Below are 20,286 nucleotides of genomic sequence, written 5' to 3' on the forward strand. Positions count from 1 at the left end.
AACAGAAAGCCACTTGGCTAGGGGGGCTGAACTGTCGCAATGTATCTGTGTAAGCGTGTCCTATCTCTAACTTAAAATTGCAACGACCTTGTAGCAAATTTTAAAATAATTGAGTCTCCTAGTCATGAATACCTAATACAAAATGGTCTTCTTTCTCTTGGATAACAAGCAAACTAATTGCTCGGTTTTTTATTAGGTATTGTAAATGTCCGTGATGAAACTAGAAAAACGACCAATTACGGCGCTCATTTAGCAGAGGTCTTGAAAAACATTTTTTGTTGTTAGACTAATGGGTACAATTTGATAAATATTGTAAATCAGTCTTGAAATTCTTTTAATAAAGGAGAATATTAAAATTTCTTACTATTAAAAAAAGTTATGATAGGTATTATAAGTAGGTATACTGGAAATGTATTGATCGTGACAGACTATAACAAAATGTATACTTATTAATTAACATGTTAGCTTAAGACATTAAACCTACGTCCATGATGCCAAATATTTATTAGCGTGGAGCGGATCTTGATCTCGACATGTAAATTTTATTGTTTTTCGCCAGAAAATACCGTATATATTAAAAGACTAGATGTTTTCCACTTGAATACTTTTTGTAGGGTCGATGACAACAATCCCGGGACCCTTTCTTAAGTACCATTAGAAAGAAGCTGTTGTAACGTTCTAGCTATTGCCACCGTGTGTAACTTTTTATTCTTATTGCGAGAAATCCTACTTTCGTGAATATAATATGTCCTTTTTAACCGACTTCAAAAAAAGGAGGAGGTTATCAATTCGGCCGGTATGTTTTTTTTTTTTTTTATGTATGTACACCGATTACTCCGAGGTTTCTGAACCGATTTACGTGATTCTTTTTTTGTTCGATGCGGGATGGTGTCGAATTGGTCCCATACAAATTTTATTCGGATAGGCCCAGTAGTTTTTATTTTATGAGCATTTTTGTCTGTAGGTATTTGTGAATTTTGCAAGTGCAAGTTTGAAGTCGGTTGTTTTTAACGCAGTTATGTTTTGTTGCCGTGCAGAAAATTTTTAAGGTAAGTAATAAATGAGTATTACCGGCTATTATGTTTGTTTCGATAAGTGTTATACTATTTAGTATATCGGTATTATGTTTATTATACCAATTTTTATACCAATGAATCAACTTTTAATCAAAATAATCATGAAAAACTTTGGCGTAAATATCTTTGTTTAAATACAACAGTAACTAGGTACCTAAACGCAATGCAGTTCAGGTATTCTATTAATATAATAATTCTCTTCTGCGTATCATAATTGACATAAATGTTTAGCGAGATTGTGGTATGAATTTGTCTGTATATTGGAATATTACCGGAATACATTTCTACTAAATTAATTTTCATTACATTACCAACGAACAAATTTACATTACCTAATGAGCACTGGACTATAATTTTGTACAATCCAACCTGCCGACATAAAATTATTGTTTCAATTATTTGTATCGAATGCAATACGGATTATTACTTTAATTCCGATGAAAACGATAAAAATAAATGTAAATAAAGTGGATGAGAATGTCTCGCGTACGCGTTCTGTATCGTGGGGGTATTATATCGACGTCGGAAGTGTGCACTAGTTATTGAAGAGGAAACCTTAGATATCAGCTCGAGCAGTTTCGAATTGTGATTGAACTTCTTTGTTTGCTGTGCAGTGTGATCGAACATCGCCTCTAGTCATGAAAATGTTTTATATCTTATTTGCGGCGAGAGTTCAACGATGGCTTTCACAATACGGCTCAATATATTGTGGTTAAACTTATTGTATTGGGGATTACTAGGGTTTAGCGGATGTGATATGTGTTTTGTGTATTACGTTTTATAAACATTTGGTAAATTTCAAAATCGAGTAGATTTTCGGATTACGGAGAGCATTTTTTTTATGTTTTAAATATTTTTTCAAATTTTCAGCTGTATGTGAATAATTACTATAAAGTTATAGCACATGGATATAAGAGTGCGATGTCGCGAAATAATTACATAATTATAAGGACAGCTAAATCTATTTTTCCGTACCTGATATTTTACATACTGACTACGTCTATCACTTCTTTTTCTCTTTTCCTAAAAATCGGTAGAGCAACATATTTCGTATCTTTGTTTCGCTCCATTCACATTGAATATATGCTTATCAACTTCACTATCTCGAAACTACTTCGCTAAATTAAAAATTGTTTCGTTGTTGCTTTTGCGAGAAAACAACACATAAACGAAGTTGCGGACAGTTGAAGCGGTTATTTTGTGCAGCTCATGCATCTAACAGAAACAGAATTTCATTGCACACAATAGTATGAATTCTTAACGTTCTATGCAAAAGCTGTATAATATGACCTTTTAGGAAATCCACCATCACCATCTTACACTTTTTTGTTAAGTTGGATTCAGAATCTGGGGGCACGGTAGTGCCCCCGCCAAGACGAGCCAAGCGAACAAGCACGGGCACTACCTACCTTTTCTCGAAGCGCTTCGACGTTTTTTTGAACCCTCATAACTTGGGTTTGGATTATGCTAGATCAACAAAATTTTCGAGATATATTGTCAATAGCGGACTTATTGAACATATTAAGTTTTAATTACATTAGCTTTTATACTTCAGATTTTATTTATATCTAAAAAACGCTAATTTCGTCACTGACTCACTGATGATCATCAAAATTCTTAAGGTATTTCCTAATGTCCTAGAAAGCTGAAATTTTGTATGTAAGCTAGTATTAGCACACAAACAACAAAAAAATTATAAAACTTGTAACTTTCATCCCCCAACCCCTTAAACTAGGGGATGGGAGTTTGTATGAGACCTGTAATTTTAAATTAAATTTTGATGACGCTAGAGGTCTAATATAATAATCTAAAACTTGGTTCCCCTAGATATATATATGTATAGGTACTCCTTGTTAAAAAAAAATATTTAAAAATTTAATCGACATATATCGAGACATATACTTCAGATCAGATCATATAAATATGAATAGAAGTGTTGCGAACGTCTCCTGCCTCTTACGTCCACACAGTAGCTAAAAATAAAAAAAAAATTAAGAATAAGAAAAAATAAGAGAGTGGGCTATAAAAAAAGGCGTCTCTGATGTGCAAGAAATACACCCCAAAAAAAGAAGAAAAAAATATAAAAATTTTTTGTTACAAACAACTTACAAAAAGAAATGAAATCCCACCAAAAACATTTTCATGTAAAATGTTGCCAACCCGAGCCCATATGACTCGCACTGTCAAAAAGTTATCAGATCTAATGTAGAGCCAAGCTTCTAAACACTACACGCCCTAACTATACAAGGCCTAACTTCACAAACTCTACACCTTAGTCAAAATATTATGTGGCTGACCGACCACCGACAGTCGACACAGACACCGACACAGACACAGACACCGACACAGACACCGACACAGACACAGACACAGACACAGACACAGACACAGACACCGACACAGACACAGACACAGACACAGACACCGACACAGACACAGACACATACACAGACACCGACACAGAAACAGACACAGACAAAGACACAGACACCGACACCGACACAGACACAGTCACAGACACAGACACAGAAACAGACACAGACACAGACACAGAAACAGACACAGACACAGACACCGACACCGACACCGACACACACACCGACACTGACACAGACACAGACACTGACACAGACACAGACACTGACACAGACACAGACACAGACACAGACACAGAAACAGACACAGGCACAGACACAGACACAGACACAGACACTGACACAGACACAGACACAGACACAGACGCTGACACAGACGCTGACACAGACGCTGACACAGACGCTGACACAGACGCTGACACAGACGCTGACACAGACGCTGACACAGACGCTGACACAGACACAGACACCGACACAGACACCGACACCGACACAGACACAGACACCGACACAGACACCGACACAGACACCGACACAGACACAGACACCGACACCGACACCAACACAGACACAGACACCAACACAGACACAGACACAGACACAGACTCAGACACAGACACCGACACAGACACAGACACAGACACCGATACAGACACAGACACAGACGCTGACACAGACACAGACTCAGACACAGACACCGACACCGACATTGACACAGACACAGACACAGACACCGACACAGACACAGACACTGACACAGAAACAGACTCAGACTCAGACGCAGACACAGACTCAGACACAGACACAGACACCGACACAGACACAGACACAGACACAGACACAGACACCGACACCGACACAGACACAGACACAGTACACTATTATATTTTTATCTATTATATATTTTTATCTATTATATAAACACTATCTGGGGGCACGGTAGTGCCCCCGCCAAGACGAGCCAAGCGAACAAGCACGGGCACTACCTACCTTTTCTCGAAGCGCTTCGACGTTTTTTTGAACCCTCATAACTTGGGTTTGGATTATGCTAGATCAACAAAATTTTCGGGATATATTGTCAATAGCGGACTTATTGAACATATTAAGTTTTAATTACATTAGCTTTTATACTTCAGATTTTATTTATATCTAAAAAACGCTAATTTCGTCACTGACTCACTGATGATCATCAAAATTCTTAAGTATTTCCTAGAAAGCTGAAATTTTGTATGTAAGCTAGTATTAGCACACAAACAACAAAAAAATTATAAAACTTGTAACTTTCATCCCCCAACCCCTTAAACTAGGGGATGGGAGTTTGTATGAGACCTGTAATTTTAAATTAAATTTTGATGACGCTAGAGGTCTAATATAATAATCTAAAACTTGGTTCCCCTAGATATATATATGTATAGGTACTCCTTGTTAAAAAAAAATTAAAACTTTAATCGACATACTTATAAAATTTTGTTACAAACAACTTACAAAAAGAAATGAAATCCCACCAAAAACATTTTCATGTAAAATGTTGCCAAGACGAGCCCATATGACTCGCACTGTCAAAAAGTTATCAGATCTCATGTAGAGCGAAGCTTCTAACACTACACGCCCTAACTCTACAAGGCCTAACTTCACAAACTCTACACCTTAGTCAAAATATGTGGCTTGGCCGTTCGTTACTACAAGAACTATTGTATAACACAAAAGTAATGCACAGTGAATTAATTTTTCACCTTACGCCGATGTGAATGTAGCGAAATGGCCAAGCCACATATTTTGACTAAGGTGTAGAGTTTGTGAAGTTAGGCCTTGTAGAGTTAGGGCGTGTAGTGTTAGAAGCTTCGCTCTACATGAGATCTGATAACTTTTTGACAGTGCGAGTCATATGGGCTCGTCTTGGCAACATTTTACATGAAAATGTTTTTGGTGGGATCCTAATTTCTAAACATAATACGTGAAACCGTAGTTCAATAGATAGCTATTCACCACCTACTTAAGACCAAAAGAAAAGAGAGAAATTTGTTTTGTGCCTAATTTTCTGTTTTAAATTAAACACGAAAACGAACTTTAAGAAATCTTGAATCTTAAAGAAATCAATGTTAATAATTCCATAACTGAGTTTAGTGTAGCTGGACACATAGGACACATTGCACAAAATAATCCTTCTGAGCAAAGTAAATTGAGTAAAGTGTGTAACAGTAAACTGAAATGAAAAGACTAAGAGTCGCTTGAAATAATCTTCTTATTATCTTTTGCTAAGTTCATTTAATAGAGTTAACCCAGAGCGAGTACTTTGAAATTTTAGTGAGACTAGTCACTAAGTGTAGACTAGTCTCCTAGTAACATTAGTACTAAACTATATAGCTTGTATAGTATAAATAAATGTTCATACAGGGTGGAAACTTTCCTAAGTATTCACTTAAAATACCTAATAGAGAAAGCAAATTTTTCTGAAAAGAAACATTCCCTTATTTGTAGTAAGTTCTGTATTTAATTTTTAGTAAGTTCAATTCCCTTTTGCATCAAGTGAATTTTCGAAAATCCTTAATTACAGTTCTATTTAACTTTAAAGATATAAAGGAATGTTTCCTTTCAGCACATTTTTCTATCTCCAGTATTTCCAGTACTTTCCCTCCAGGGCCCATTGAAAATGTTCACCCTGTATAAGGGTTGGTAATTGTAATGCATCAGCGGCGTTTCGGTGTCACGCTATTAGTTCGTGCAATTACGTGCGGCTCAACGTTTACCATGTTACTGGTTTCCGTGTTGGTATAACGCCTAGAGCACATACACGTGGCTTACTAATTTATACAGCTTTGCAGTTTGCGAATATGTTTTTTCGTTTATATTAATTCTCTCACCAGTAATATTAAATAGCAATGTATAATATAAATATTATAACATCAGACGACTAAAAGCAAAAGTAGGTATATAAAACCGCACATTGCCGTTACAATTTTAGGTTGCTACGTGACTTACCTACATAATGATTCAAAGGATGAAGGATGAAACGAGAAATGAATGTTCCTGTTGTTACAAAAAAAAAAAAATAAAGACCCATGGAAAATTATTTCAATTTAGCTTGTTAGATATAAATTCAAACTTAATAAGAAAATGCTGCTTTAATAGGTATCTCAATAAAGATGATATTAATCCAGCAATATTTTTTTAGGAGTTTTCATTTTCTCGGTAGAATTGCCTTTTGCCTTAAAATGTTAAGATTGTATAATTTATTCACAGTAGTAGGTATTACTGGAATACTTTGTTACTTCTGCTATTATGTCGTCTTGACCTTAACGACCAAGAGACAAAAGTTTTCCTTCTTACACAAAAGGCCATGCTAACAATTTTATAAACGCCCGCAGCTCCGCTTTGGGTCGTCCGCTGAGTTACTACAGCTACCTAGCTATTCGTGCCATAGTTCTTGCTTTTGTACGATAACGTGATCATCGTTTCTAACCCCAATTTAGGAGGCTCCGTTACATTGTATTACCGGCTTTAGTATTTGGGTGATGGCGTAAATTGCGTTTTTGTTCCAACTTTGTTGCTCGTATCTACAACGTTTGCAATATAAGCTTTTGTTACTGCCGGTTTATGTGTCAAGCATGTGACGATGGTAAATATCAATTCTCGGCGACATTCATGGCCGTGGTTCGAGGAAAGAACCGGCGAGCGAGCGATAGACGGTGACAAGTTATCAGGTATTACGACCTTTTTATCCGTTTTACTGGAGGTGACACTTTATCGGTCAAGGTTTGACACGTGTTTAATATTCGAGCTCAATTTGCTCGTGATTAGCTTGCAAATTGATGGTTAACAGGGAACGCCTCAGAGAAAGGCCACCGATTTCCCGCAGAGATGTTTTATCCAATAAAATGTTCGTACTTGTTACTTGTTACACTTACAGTGTTACACATGCGCACCTTTTTCAAACGATTTCATAAATAAACACCCTTATTCTATTTTGTTTTTCCAAACAATTTAAAAATAACTATACTTACTTAGAAACTTTTAGGTTAAGATTCCATGCGAAAGCTTTTATCTCAACCTACAACAGCAATTATGCATACAAACATCTTCCGAGTTTCATCTTATTATTATTATTGTATGCATATTACAATAATTTCAAAGTCGGATTTTATGCTATGTGCGCAAGTTTACTACAGTTTTATAAGAAATGGGTACTATACGTTCTATAATTTCATGTAAATTTATTTAATAGACGCTAAGTTGCCGTGACCTGCAAGCTTAACGCTCGGTTCTAGCTTTAATCATTATTTTTGTATGCGAATCAGCTTAATCACCATCCTTGTAACACTAATGAACTGTGAAAGCCTTGAATTCAACGGAACGCCAAAAAGAGAAGCATCATTTTTGCGTTGCTATCGCAGTAAAAGGGTAGAAGTCGGCTAAATAAAAGTTTCAGATTTCGCACTCGGTATCGAATGATTGCTATTTTTATTAGATTGAAAACAGACAAGTACTTATGAGGCTCAAGTTTAATGTTCGAGTACTCTTTGCATCGACGTGAGAGTATTGACGTAGCCCGTATAACGTCATTGCATAGCTGCAGAAATTTTATTTACAAATGCATGTAAATGATTTATTTTATTTTATTTTATTTATTTAATTTACACATACCAACAGAGCACACATGAAAATTATCACAATTAAAACTAAACAACTATCGAATATTAATATGATGTATACACCAATTACACGTATCCACAAGAAAACTTATAATATAATTACGTTACCTACTGTTGTTTTAAGTGCTTAAATAAATTTAATTACAAGAATAGAAAAAATAAATCGTTCAACACAATTTCTTCTACCGAATTTTTGTGCCAAACAAGAAATTTGTAATTTTTTTGCGAAAAACTATAATTGAATCAAAATTTATGTCTATTATGCCACCCAGCGACTTACATAGATCATTAAAAGTATTACATATGCGAGTAGTATATATAAGTAATTAAGTAAGTAAGTAAGTACTATATATACTACAAATGATGTAATATAGTCTAAGAAACGTTGGTAAAATGCGTTGTACCTACTGTATTTATTATTGAAGGTGTGTCAGTGTAATAATATCTACTTGTTTGACGTTATAATATCCAATACAATGAAACATTGCTCTTAATAAACTCACAGTTGCTACCCACAATTTCCCCCATCAAACATGATAGCTGTCCCAATGAATATAGGTACCCTGAAGCAAAAAAAATTGCAAATATTAATTAAAACTCGATGGCCGTTGGGGCAAAAAGGTTCTGGAATGGAGGCCACGAACGGGACGACGAAGCGTGGGACGACCTCCCACAAGATGGACAGACGACCTGGTCCGAGTGGCAAGGAGCCGCTGGATGCAGGCCGTCGGTGACCGGTCGTACTGGAAATTATTGAGGGAGGCCTATGTCCAGCAGTGGACATCCCACGGCTGAAGCGACGAATTAAAACTTCTTTGACGTCCACCTTAATATTACGCGTTATTTTACAATTTATTAACTTATACCTTATTTCTGATCTGACGCTGAAGCAGCAATTAAATCAGGGTTATTAAAAAATAATAATCTTATATTAATCTATCGCTACTTGAATAAATCAATATATTATATTGTAAATACAAAGAATACAAAATTCCATTCCTCGATAAAATCTAAATCTTTGTTAGAAACGTTTCCCTCTTATTACCATTGACCTTGCCCTTAAGCGATCGTAAATTACCCATCTAATGTGCAATCTATCTCGGTTTTTAAACATGTAGGTAGTGAAAGTAACTGCGATACAAGAGAGAAAGAAAACGTAAATAGCTCACTTATTTGTGTCAATACGGTTTTCAAACGATGCATTGTGTGCTGTCATTTTCAGTACAATTCACTTTCTGAATAAGAGGCTTTGGATTATAACATAAATAATAATATTTATAAGTGTCGCAATTTCAGATAAAGTATAAGTTTTATACACAACAGTTATTAGGTAATAATATTCCATGAGTGCATGGAAAAATTTTGAGTAGGTAAGTGATTAAGTCAGAAATTCACCCTTGAGTGGAATGTTAGGCGGTTTATGATTATGTAGCTTCGTACATATATCTTAAATGCAATATGAAATTTAAAATTATTTAGTTTAACAAAAGTTTACCGCTAGCATATTTTCTAATCAGAAAATATTATATTAATATTATTAAAATTGTCCATAAGATGAAATTTCTAAGAACCGCATTGGTAGGTAGAATTGTAATCAGTTTTCTAGATATAAGCTCGAATCCGTATATTCTCAGAATTAATATAGGTATTCCGTTGCAATATACTATTTAATTTAACAGAGATGCGCTACCAATCTCGTCGTATTTTCAATCAGACGTCGTCTGCCTAGGAATACAGTGCTCTGTGCTCCATATAAATTATTCCTTGTAGAACGCGTTCGTATTCAGTGAAAGATTCCTGAGATTTCTCATTGTAGTACGCCTGCAGCTCGGAGCCTGGTGAGCACTAGGTATGTGTACCTAGTATTGTTTATTGAATAGATTTGTTTACGTTCTACTGTTACATGATGTTTGATGTTTGGTACCTACGTTCCATTGTTCTCTACATCCTGATAGAGGAAGAGAGCCGCAGACCACTGGACCGGAAATACATTTACAGTTAGTAGGTTGTAAACGAGTTGGAGCAATCTTATAACTTATCACATGATGTAGGTACAGGCTGTGGTAACAAGCCATCATCATCATGTAGCAATTTCTAATGTATCTAGTAGTACATTTACATATTAATTTGTTTTTAATAACAGTTTTTTTGACGATGGGTGTAGATATGTATAGTGTATACGTATAATTTCAGCTGCATTCGGCAATAAGGAGACATAATTAAAACATGAAATTTTATAGTGTATCGCATACTTCTAATTTTTCACTTCGTTTTTTCACCTGAAAGATAAACGACAAAAATAACAATCAATACACAACTATCAATACTCAAAAATAACAATCAATATTACTAGCAAATACAATCGTTGCATTTATTAAAATTTATTCAAACTTATATAATACTAGGTTTCCGCCCGCGGCTTTGCCCGCGCAGTCAAAGAAAAATCTGAAAAACCCGCATAGTTCCCGTTCCCGTGGGATTTCCGGGATTGCGTCATTTGCCCGGGATAAAAGAGTCCTTTCTCGGGTATCAAAATATCTCCATACCAAATTTCATGAAAATTGGTTCAGTTGTTTAGGCGTGATTGAGTAACAGACAGACAGACAGACAGAGTTACTTTCGCATTTATAATATTAGTATGGATTGTTGTAACAATACTCTTATATATTGATATAAAAAAATCAGACGTGATTTGAATTATGAAACCAATAAATAATAAATCTCTTACTATTGCATAAACTCTTTTATGAGTCATTGGCGGCCTGTGTTCTCACATAAAGTTGAGTGGCGATTTTATCTAAGAGGCACGCTTGCCAAGAAAAAGCATATCTATTCCCATTTACCTTGAAGAAACAAAGGTTTCAGTTCGACATAAGAGAGAGTTTCAGCGTTCATACGTTTCTTTTTCATCCGGTAGAATGAATGAATCTGGAGAAATTTAATTGTCGTGCAAAACTTTAGTGCGAAAATAGATGTTAATTTATTCTCAATCTTTTATACGGTTACGTAAAAACATCAAATCAGTTTCGTCATTGGTAGAATCCAAATTGACATTAGCGTACGAAACAAAGCTGCTGAATAAGCACAGCAACAATAAGCACTAACGCGCTCCCCAACAATGATGACCGAAAAGCGATTAGATCGTTTGTATAGCCGAAAGTCGAACGCTAAAGTGCATTATGTAAAAACAAAACACGGCTTAAAGTGGAGTAGTCTTGAAACCGAAACCACACAATTTCAGCTATAAAGCCTTACTTGACTATGAAAACGTTTATGGACGAAAAGAGAATTTTAATGGATAAACCCGTTGTAGGTCTCGAAAGTATTTATAGCAGCGCTGCTTTTTAGATTATAATAATTCCTGCAGGTTATGTCACAAAATCCCTTCAATTCATCATCATTCTATGCTGTAGGTACATTTTTTTATGAAAAGGCAGTCGGCATTAATAATTCATCATTAAAAATCTCCATTCACTGACGATGACGTGCAATTGCACATGCACTACGTATAAATATTTGGAATATCCGGATATTCGCGATATTTCTATTCAAAAATAGCGCAACGGTGTGCCACCTAGATATCGACCCCGATAAACCTTACCAGCGTATATTGAAGTGACTGAAATCGACACTAAAATCTCCGTCGGCTCGAGCTTCGTATTCACGGTAACAGTTTATCCAGAGCTCATGAATAATGAATGCATGAATACATGAATTCTATAGGATACTTTGCTACAATCGGAGGAGAATGTTATGCGTCAATATTAATTTGAATTGAACGTAGCTCGAAGTAAACAATTTATTGTTCAATTGCTCGTTCATCTGTGTTGTAGACACATCAGACACTTAACACGAAAATGACACATCAAAAACAATTATAATATTATGTACTACAATAATTAAAAAAAGACGTGTGTCACTCGGGGACTGCCGCGGTAAAGCTATTGCATGCTATGCCTTCAAGCCACACCTCCGCGCTCGTCGGAGTGGGGAGCGTGAGGTTTTTCGTTACGGAATTTCTGGATTCGGTCCCCGCGCTCAAGGCCCGCGATAGAAGCTATGCAATAGCTTAAAAGGAAAAGAGATTAGCTCTTTAACACAGGAAGGGACGGTAGATATACGACAGTACAAGGAAATTTTAGATTTTACACGTTAAATGAAATCATATTGCGCTGAAAAACAAAAGAAAATATAGTATCACTATTTCAGCAGCTCCTGTTTCCAACTCTTAATTAGTGTGGCACAAAATATTCGCAAGCGAAATGTATAAAGTTGTTTCTCATATGATTTTAATAATTCAGCAGTGCGCTCTGCACTTCATTTAATGTCGTGAAAAGTTAAGTGTATTATAAAACCGACCCGGTTATTATTAATAATAGATAGGTTTTATATTCTTTATTTTACCTACTGAAAATAATGTTGACGATTAAAACAACTTAACACAGTAGGTATTTAATCATTTCAATGTGTATGTTCAATACGATATTTCAGATCATCGCTTATACAATACGATTGTAATTTTGTATGCAAATTGATTTACTTTTATTCAGCACAAAGGAATTAATGAAATGTAATTTGGTAAGAAAATTACAAAAATTAACTTTCATCTCTTGTATCCACCATTTGCAAATTAACATATTTTTAAATAAAAAGGTTGGTATAATTAATAACGTTCGAGTAGGTACTATCCAGTTCCCAGAATCCTATTAAGATACCTATTGTTAACAATATTTTTAGTAGGTAAATTCCACCCCCATTTCAATAAAAACAATTGCAATTGAATGTTTTTAAAACTATTTATTAAATCAATTACTAAGTATAGGAATTAGGGGACTTTTCTCCTCCAAATTAAAATTTAAAATACGTAGGTATAGAGAAATACGATAAAAGTACCTGCTTACTTACACTATGAGATGGATATTGATCATAGCAAGTACTTAATTCTACACGCGATACCTATCAGTATCAACTCATTATCAGTTAAAAATAAACCCAGTATCTACCCTCATTTTACTTCCTCTTAAAATAATATTAATTAAGCAGTTGTTTGTTGTACACGGAATTGTGGAAATATTTTCTCAAATTTCCTGGTACGTTTCCACTCTTTTAAATATCGGGAGAAATATTTAATCGAATTTTTATCTCTCTTTATTGTGTTGAAATGGAAAACTTTCAATTATTTTAAAAGAAGCCGGAATGCTTTCAGTTCGACATGCAATGTTTAATTAAAACCTTTGCTTTTGTAAAGCTATATTTCAATACGAATAGATTTTTCCTTTATGGTTCTTCCTTTTCAACTATTTTGTTGTGAAATATAATATGTAAAATATTTCATTCCTATTTTGGTTTCGTTGGATATTTTTGGTGTATTTTTTCCTAAGCTTTTTATTATAATTACATCCTTCAAAATATGCTCGTGTAATAACTAGGTAGGTACAAATTATATTTGTGCACACAAAATCTTTGTAACAAATCTTCTAATAACTAACTAACTTTCCATACATCTTTTTCATCCATAATAAAATTGCACTTAATTTCAAGGTACTTCCAATATTACTTTTCTGACATATTCTGAATACTTTTTTCCATCACCTTTGAAAATTATCTTTCATAGTTCTTATTTTATGAGCGTTGAAAACAAGAATAATATAGTCTTTATTTCATCCAACTCTCGGAAGCTTTGAGATATTTTTAATTTATATCACCTTTGAATAACGCGCCGGCGTGAAGCTTGTTTTTCGGAAAGTGTAAAAAACAACAAGAGAAAAATGCCTTTTAAGTCTTTATTTTGCACTCAGCCGTGTAATACGCGAGGTAATTGATGGCTAGCTCGAGTAATAGTTTAAAACTTATTTTCTAGTAAAACCGTTGAAAGTTGAAAACGAGTTTCAGACCTGATTTTTTTTGTATGATCTCAGTTGAGATCTCAGTGAATCAGTTGTTTCGCTTCATAAATACTAGCGCAATCTCGCTCATTTGTGTGGCTTCAGTATCGAATGTTTTGCAGAACTTACTTGCTGTGCCGCTCTCCAGTATATTTTTTATGTTGCTCATAATTGGATCAACCGCATCCCTTAATTGAGTTTAAAACAGGCGCTATTCAGTTAGTTAGTAATTGGCTCAGTCCAGTCCATTCACTAAATTGCAACGATTACTTGTGACTGCTAGGTGCGACGTGACCTGCAATTCTACGGTGTCGACCTCAATTGTAAAGCGGCTGGCGGCTGCCGGCCTTCATGCTCTACGTGGATCTGATACCAATTACCAATTTGTTGCGAATTTGATATGTTCACCTTAAATTAAAACATCTGCTTCATACGACAAACAACTATCCAAGCTATAGGGAGGTGTACCTAGAACTTAACACAAACATTATAGGTGACTATTTATCATCGTGATAGATTTGTAGGTAATATTTCAAATAACAATTAAAAAGTGAATGTAACTGTTTGAACATGAGTGGACCCTAACTTTAATATTCTCCTTTCAGTTCCATTCGGTGAACATACCAGCTTCTTCGTTTTATTATTCCAAGATATATCACCCCATATTTCCGATAGTCGACAAATAAAAAGTAATTGAAATGCATTTATTTCTAGGTAATACCTATTGTATTTTTTTACACGTCTTATTCTATTTTATGCGAGATCTTGTTTAAAATTAGTTCTGCGAACATAATTCACGCAGAAATAATTTTATTGTCAATTCAATTGAAATTCCTATTTTATTACGTTATAAATAACGAGCTGTAAGTGCAGTTTATTGCATTATTTTCTTTTGTTAAGTAAAATACGCCACGAAGCGACGTCATAAAGGAAACTAATTTTAATGCGACAGCCCGCAGCGTCGATGATGTGCACAAAGTTTAATAAGGCTATAATACGGTTAGCCAGTTATAATAAGCGATCAGGATTTTGGTGTGGCCCTCCTCTATAATAACGTTAGTCAGTTATGCTTAATTGACTTAGAGGAAAGCTAGTTATAACTAAAATTCTGGTGATACATCCCAAATTTAACCTGTTTTATTAAATGTATCACACGACATCAGTCATACTAACATAGAATAATAAGTAACAATATAGATATGCGGTATTATCATGGCTAACAAATAGGTAATCAGAGGATGTCTTACCGTTCCTCTGTACTATTTCAGTCGATCGCAACCCAACTGTTTAATGTACATAAATCACTTAAGCTATTTATTGCGTATCGTCAGAAAAGGCGCCTGAAAATAACTGTTCACGTATCGTTTCTATGACGTAGCCCGATCGTCGATAGCCGCATCTGTGTCGGCTATAGGTGTCGACGTGTTGGAAATTCGTGAGGGCGACGTGATTGGCTGTAATTCGATTTGCTTGTAGCCGTCGGCTGCATTCAGGTCAAAGTGTTCCACTGACGCTGTCACCCTTTATGATACTTTTCCGCTGAATGCCTTTGTGCAACTACCCTTTTTGTATGGAGGTCGGCTATGATTGCATTAGTGAGCGAAAATTGAAGTATGTAATAGCATTATTCAACATTTTAAAAGTTCGTAGCCTTACATGTTTTAATAATATTATCTCTGCTAATTAAAGAAGATTGTATGTCTTTCATTTTGTTTACATAATTTATGTCACTAACCCCGCTATGTTTCGTACTGTTGTATGTATGTTCGTAAGTATCAAAGCGTGACTTCTCGAATGGAAAATTAATAAAACAGACCCTTTATTCAAGCACAAGCACGGAACGTAATCTGACGGGATACTCTTTGTTGATATTGATTAACAAAAATAAGCTGGATGTAATCAATTCGCATTGAACTAGTTGATTTAAGTAAATACAATTTGACTTGATAAATCAAGATTAGCCTTTTCAAAATATGTTTGATTGGCATGCTTGATTTTATTGAAATCACTACCCTATTAATTCACGTTAGGCTTTGATAATGCTACAATTATTCAGACTTATACTTACTGTATCGATAAATATACTTGTAATAGTGTTATCGTGACGGTGCATAAAGAGCCGCCGATGGTCGGGTATAAATTTATCAAATTTCCTTTTCTACTACCCCATCAGAAGCGTGGCTTCATTAGATTAATGTGAACGATATTAAATAATAGCAAGCGCTTACTCCAGTCGCACATGTGCTACCTACCGGTTGTTTTGATTTATATTGACAATAGAAATACCTGCGAACTGCGTGTTTAATGTTTCTTAATTAAGGAATATTCATTTGTATATTGTTATCTAAATGTAGATAAATATAGAGATAAAAGTGTGCCATTCATGATAGGTAGCTATACAAGCTCAACAAATGACATCAGGTGCGTAACTACTTATAAATTATTGTGATAATTACAATAATTCTTTGAAATCGTCGACTGCAAATCTCTATAAACAACAATCCTCTGCTATTTCAATATTCTGAATAAAGTGTCCATTTAATAAAATGTCTCGGTGTCGCTGAAAGGTAAATTAAATTCAGTTTTGGCGCTGACGGAATAACGCAAATAGGATTTTGTGTTGTCAAGACTGTTAGCCGCGTAAAATGCTGTTTGGACACGGGTAGCGTTCGCCGGACAGACCAACGTTTCTGATTTCTCTTTTGACTTAAATAAAATTGAGAGGTGATTTAATGCAGTTCCGTTGAAAAAGCAATTGCTATTTTTCCTATTATTTTTCCCAACTGGTGCAAATTTCCAAATTTAACTTTAAAGGATTACATCTCCAAGTTACGAGAAAATATAAATCAGTTTCGTTTCCCAATTAACAAAATACAAAGCGAACATGTAACTAAGTTGAATCGAGACGACGGGTGATAACTTGCAGATGTTTTATCTTTGTTGAATTACGATTTTTCAAAGGCTAATTGGTATCTTGTTTTCTATTATAACAAATCATCATAAGATGCAGACCAGTTATTTAGCATAAGAACGAACTGATTGGAATTAATTATTAATTCAATTCAAGGCTTTATCATAATTACGATGCAAGAAATGAGTTTCTAAGAAATGAAGAATAGTCTATAATAAATCCAGCCCTGTTAATAACGTTTCTCGTCTGTAGTTAATACCTGTTAGGAATAGAGTTAAAAAGTCGAATATAAAATGGTTACGGCGGTAAAGCTATGTTCTATTTTTACACATCACTCAATTTTGAATCTGCTGGCTTATACCTACGTCCTACACGTATCTAGGTTAGTGTGCGGTACACGAAAATTCAATCAATGGACATGCACAGGAGTGGACGTCCATTACGCAAGTGTGACATTTAAAATCCGGGGAATTATTAAAGCTTTCGGTAAATAAATATGATCTCGTTAAAGCGTCACGTTGTAGCGGAATGTACTCTTTTGTTCTTGTTCTATAGCAGTGAGACAATCGGGAACTTTATAAGTTAGCTAAATAAATTGTTACGAACGTTTTAGCTTAATGAAATCCCGTAAAGATAAGGGTATTTTTATTTAAAGACCTCTCTGTTCATTCTTATCCTAAGTAGAGGTAATTTCACTCTATTTAATGTAATACTTTTAATTGGAGTTTACATTATACCTTCGAAGGTTTATCTTACACAATAATGGTTTTTAATGATTAATTTTTAGTTATTCTTAATCTATTCATACGTTAGAGTTAAATATGGAATCATAATTATAAATATTATTTTAACGTTGATATTAAATATAACAAATACGTGCATTACGTAAACGGGCAGTTACGAATTGGCATTAGATTACAGATACCCAAATTTTAGTTAGCAAACGCAGAATCAATACTGAAAGAATAGTGATTTGAATAGACGAAGCAAATAATAAAAGTTGAATAAAAGCTTCAGGTGTTATCGTGTCACGTATTGGGAACATGGGTGCTGATGCCAAGGACCGCGGGCCCTCACTCTTTATCTTTATCGCCATTCCGTCCGTGACATTTCCACGCCCCAAGTCAGCCGCGTCAAATGTGCCATCAATACTCCACTTCCAATTGTGAAGAGAAACTCGTAAATCAGCACTACTTTGAAGCCGATGCCACATTCCGACGCTTATATATCATGTTTTCCAACTTCGCGGCAACATAACTATCGGATGCGATATAAATTACTTTATATTATTCACAGTTAGGGTTCCACTTTGACCTTAGCGAGGCATACAAATCTTGAATAATAAATAGGTTAATAGCGGGCTATATGCAAGCCAATACTAGGTTATAATAAGAAATAGGCCAACATTCTATCGGACACAATGCTGACTGGAAATCGATTCTTTTGGTGGTTCTTTAAAATTCCTTCTATAAGTACCTATTCATTTTGATATAATTGTAGATATTCTGTTATTTGTTAGTTATAACGCAACGAATATATACACTGATAGGTAAGTTGTTACGTCAAATTAAAACATACGTATTGCCTTGCGGTTATCGTTAGTATTTACCAGTGTGATAAGTTTATTTGCCGCAAGAAAACGTGACGTGTATAATATATCGTATTTCTGGGTTACATGTTTTGTTTCTTATGAAATTAGATGTCTTGACTAGGATTGCGGTGTATTGTACGCGGTAGCCAAGGAAAAGATGATTAATTCAATGGCAAAAAGCTTTGGAAACATGTGTTTGTACGGCATTTTTATTTTCAATTTCATTATTCTGTATGGAGGCTTGCGATTTGTTCTCTTAACTATAAATAAAATACGATTTTTATCTTTCAATGTATCTGCATTTGTTCATTTAAGATAAGAGGTAATATAAATATTTTACATACCATTCACTAGGTTGCGAATGGTAAACAAAAAGTAGCTCTTATTAATATCCAGATTAATACGACAGTTGCATGTTTTACAATTATTTAAACTATGTGTAATTTTGCAAATAAAAATTGTGACAAATTGTCAAGAAGCTCAGCGTTATCATTAATTTTGCATTTTCTGTAACGAAAACTGTTACACCTAATTAAAAAGAATTGCATTTAAAGTTATGTTTTCCGTTGTTCCAGAAGACAAAATGGGCTGCTTTGTTAGCAAGGACAAACTCACTAAGGAAGACATGGACTTCCTTAAGACTCACACGTCGTACGACGAAACCACCATCAAGGAGTGGTACAAAGGCTTCAAGGTAAAACACGTCGATATGTTATCCAAGCGTCTGGTAATGCCTTTAGAAATGATTGTAGTGTTTTATTATCTTTCCCATTTTGCAGCAAGATTGTCCTAACGGGCGATTGACGCCGGCGAAATTCGTCGACATGTACAAGATGTTCTTCCCTTCGGGGAATGCGGTCGAATTCTGCGACCACGTGTTCCGCACATTCGACATGGACAAAAATGGATACATTGACTTCAAGGTAACTTAACGAAAGGTGTAACATGTGAGAGCTTATTTGCGAATATTATTTTTAATGCAATTGCGATTGACGCTCCGTATTTTGCGAATGAACCTGTCTATAACCATGTTTGAGCTTACGAAGAGCCAACAAGGCTTCCCTCGTATGCATTGTTGGGGAGTAAGCTTGTGTTGGTACACGTCGGTGTTTGCATTGTTGTAGGAATTCCTGCAGGCGATTCACGTTACGTCCAGCGGAACCCCAGAAGAAAAGCTTAAGTGGGCTTTCCGCATGTACGATGTGGATGGAAATGGGGTGATCGATATTCAGGAGATGACTAAAATAGTTCAGGTATGCATAATGTATTTCCATCGGGTGCACTGTTATTTTTAAACCTTTATCAGCCAAGATGGAGCGGTACAATGAAGTTATTATAATATGTACCTACTATCCGCAGAAGGCTTATCATATAATAGCTTTATTAGGTTTTCTATAGAATTTTATTTCTCGACGTAATTTTCCTATTATATATTTTTATAGAAGCTTTGAGATATTTTCAACAAAAACATATTGATAACAATAGGTATATCATTACGCTTTCTACGAAAATCCATCATTAACTTGAAGTACCCATCAGATGTTTTGCAGCGGAAAATTGTATATTATTATAAAATAAACATCTCATTATTAGTATTTAGCAAATGGGTGAAGTATTTTCCATTTCAACTATAACGAGAAGTGCTTTTCTTAACGTTATTTCCGTATTCAATAAACAGAGGCGTGTCTTAGAATCTTCCGAGCCAATTACTTGTTCTAAATCGGAGAGGAAAAAAATATCAGCGATGAAATATTAAAATATAAAATGTTTTCTGTATTTTCTTTACGATCATTTCAAGC

General features: G+C 34.9%; 2 protein-coding genes across 5 annotated transcripts in view; both read left to right on the forward strand.

Moving 5' to 3' along the window:
• LOC123705418 (neurocalcin homolog) overlaps positions 1-20,286 on the forward strand; it is a 77,097-nt gene that overhangs the window by 43,737 nt on the left and 13,074 nt on the right. The window lies entirely within an intron of this gene.
• The window catches only part of LOC123705419 (neuronal calcium sensor 2), a 67,896-nt gene that overhangs the window by 43,343 nt on the left and 4,267 nt on the right, over positions 1-20,286 (forward strand). For both annotated transcript variants that reach the window (XM_045654178.1, XM_045654177.1), the window contains exons 2-4: positions 19,063-19,181; positions 19,267-19,410; positions 19,612-19,740. In XM_045654178.1, the coding sequence (XP_045510134.1) occupies positions 19,071-19,181; positions 19,267-19,410; positions 19,612-19,740 (384 nt within the window). In that variant the 5' untranslated portion in view covers positions 19,063-19,070. The remainder of the gene's footprint in view (positions 1-19,062; positions 19,182-19,266; positions 19,411-19,611; positions 19,741-20,286) is intronic.

This window comes from Colias croceus, chromosome Z, assembly GCF_905220415.1.
Source record: "Colias croceus chromosome Z, ilColCroc2.1".
Taxonomy (NCBI): domain Eukaryota; kingdom Metazoa; phylum Arthropoda; class Insecta; order Lepidoptera; family Pieridae; genus Colias; species Colias croceus.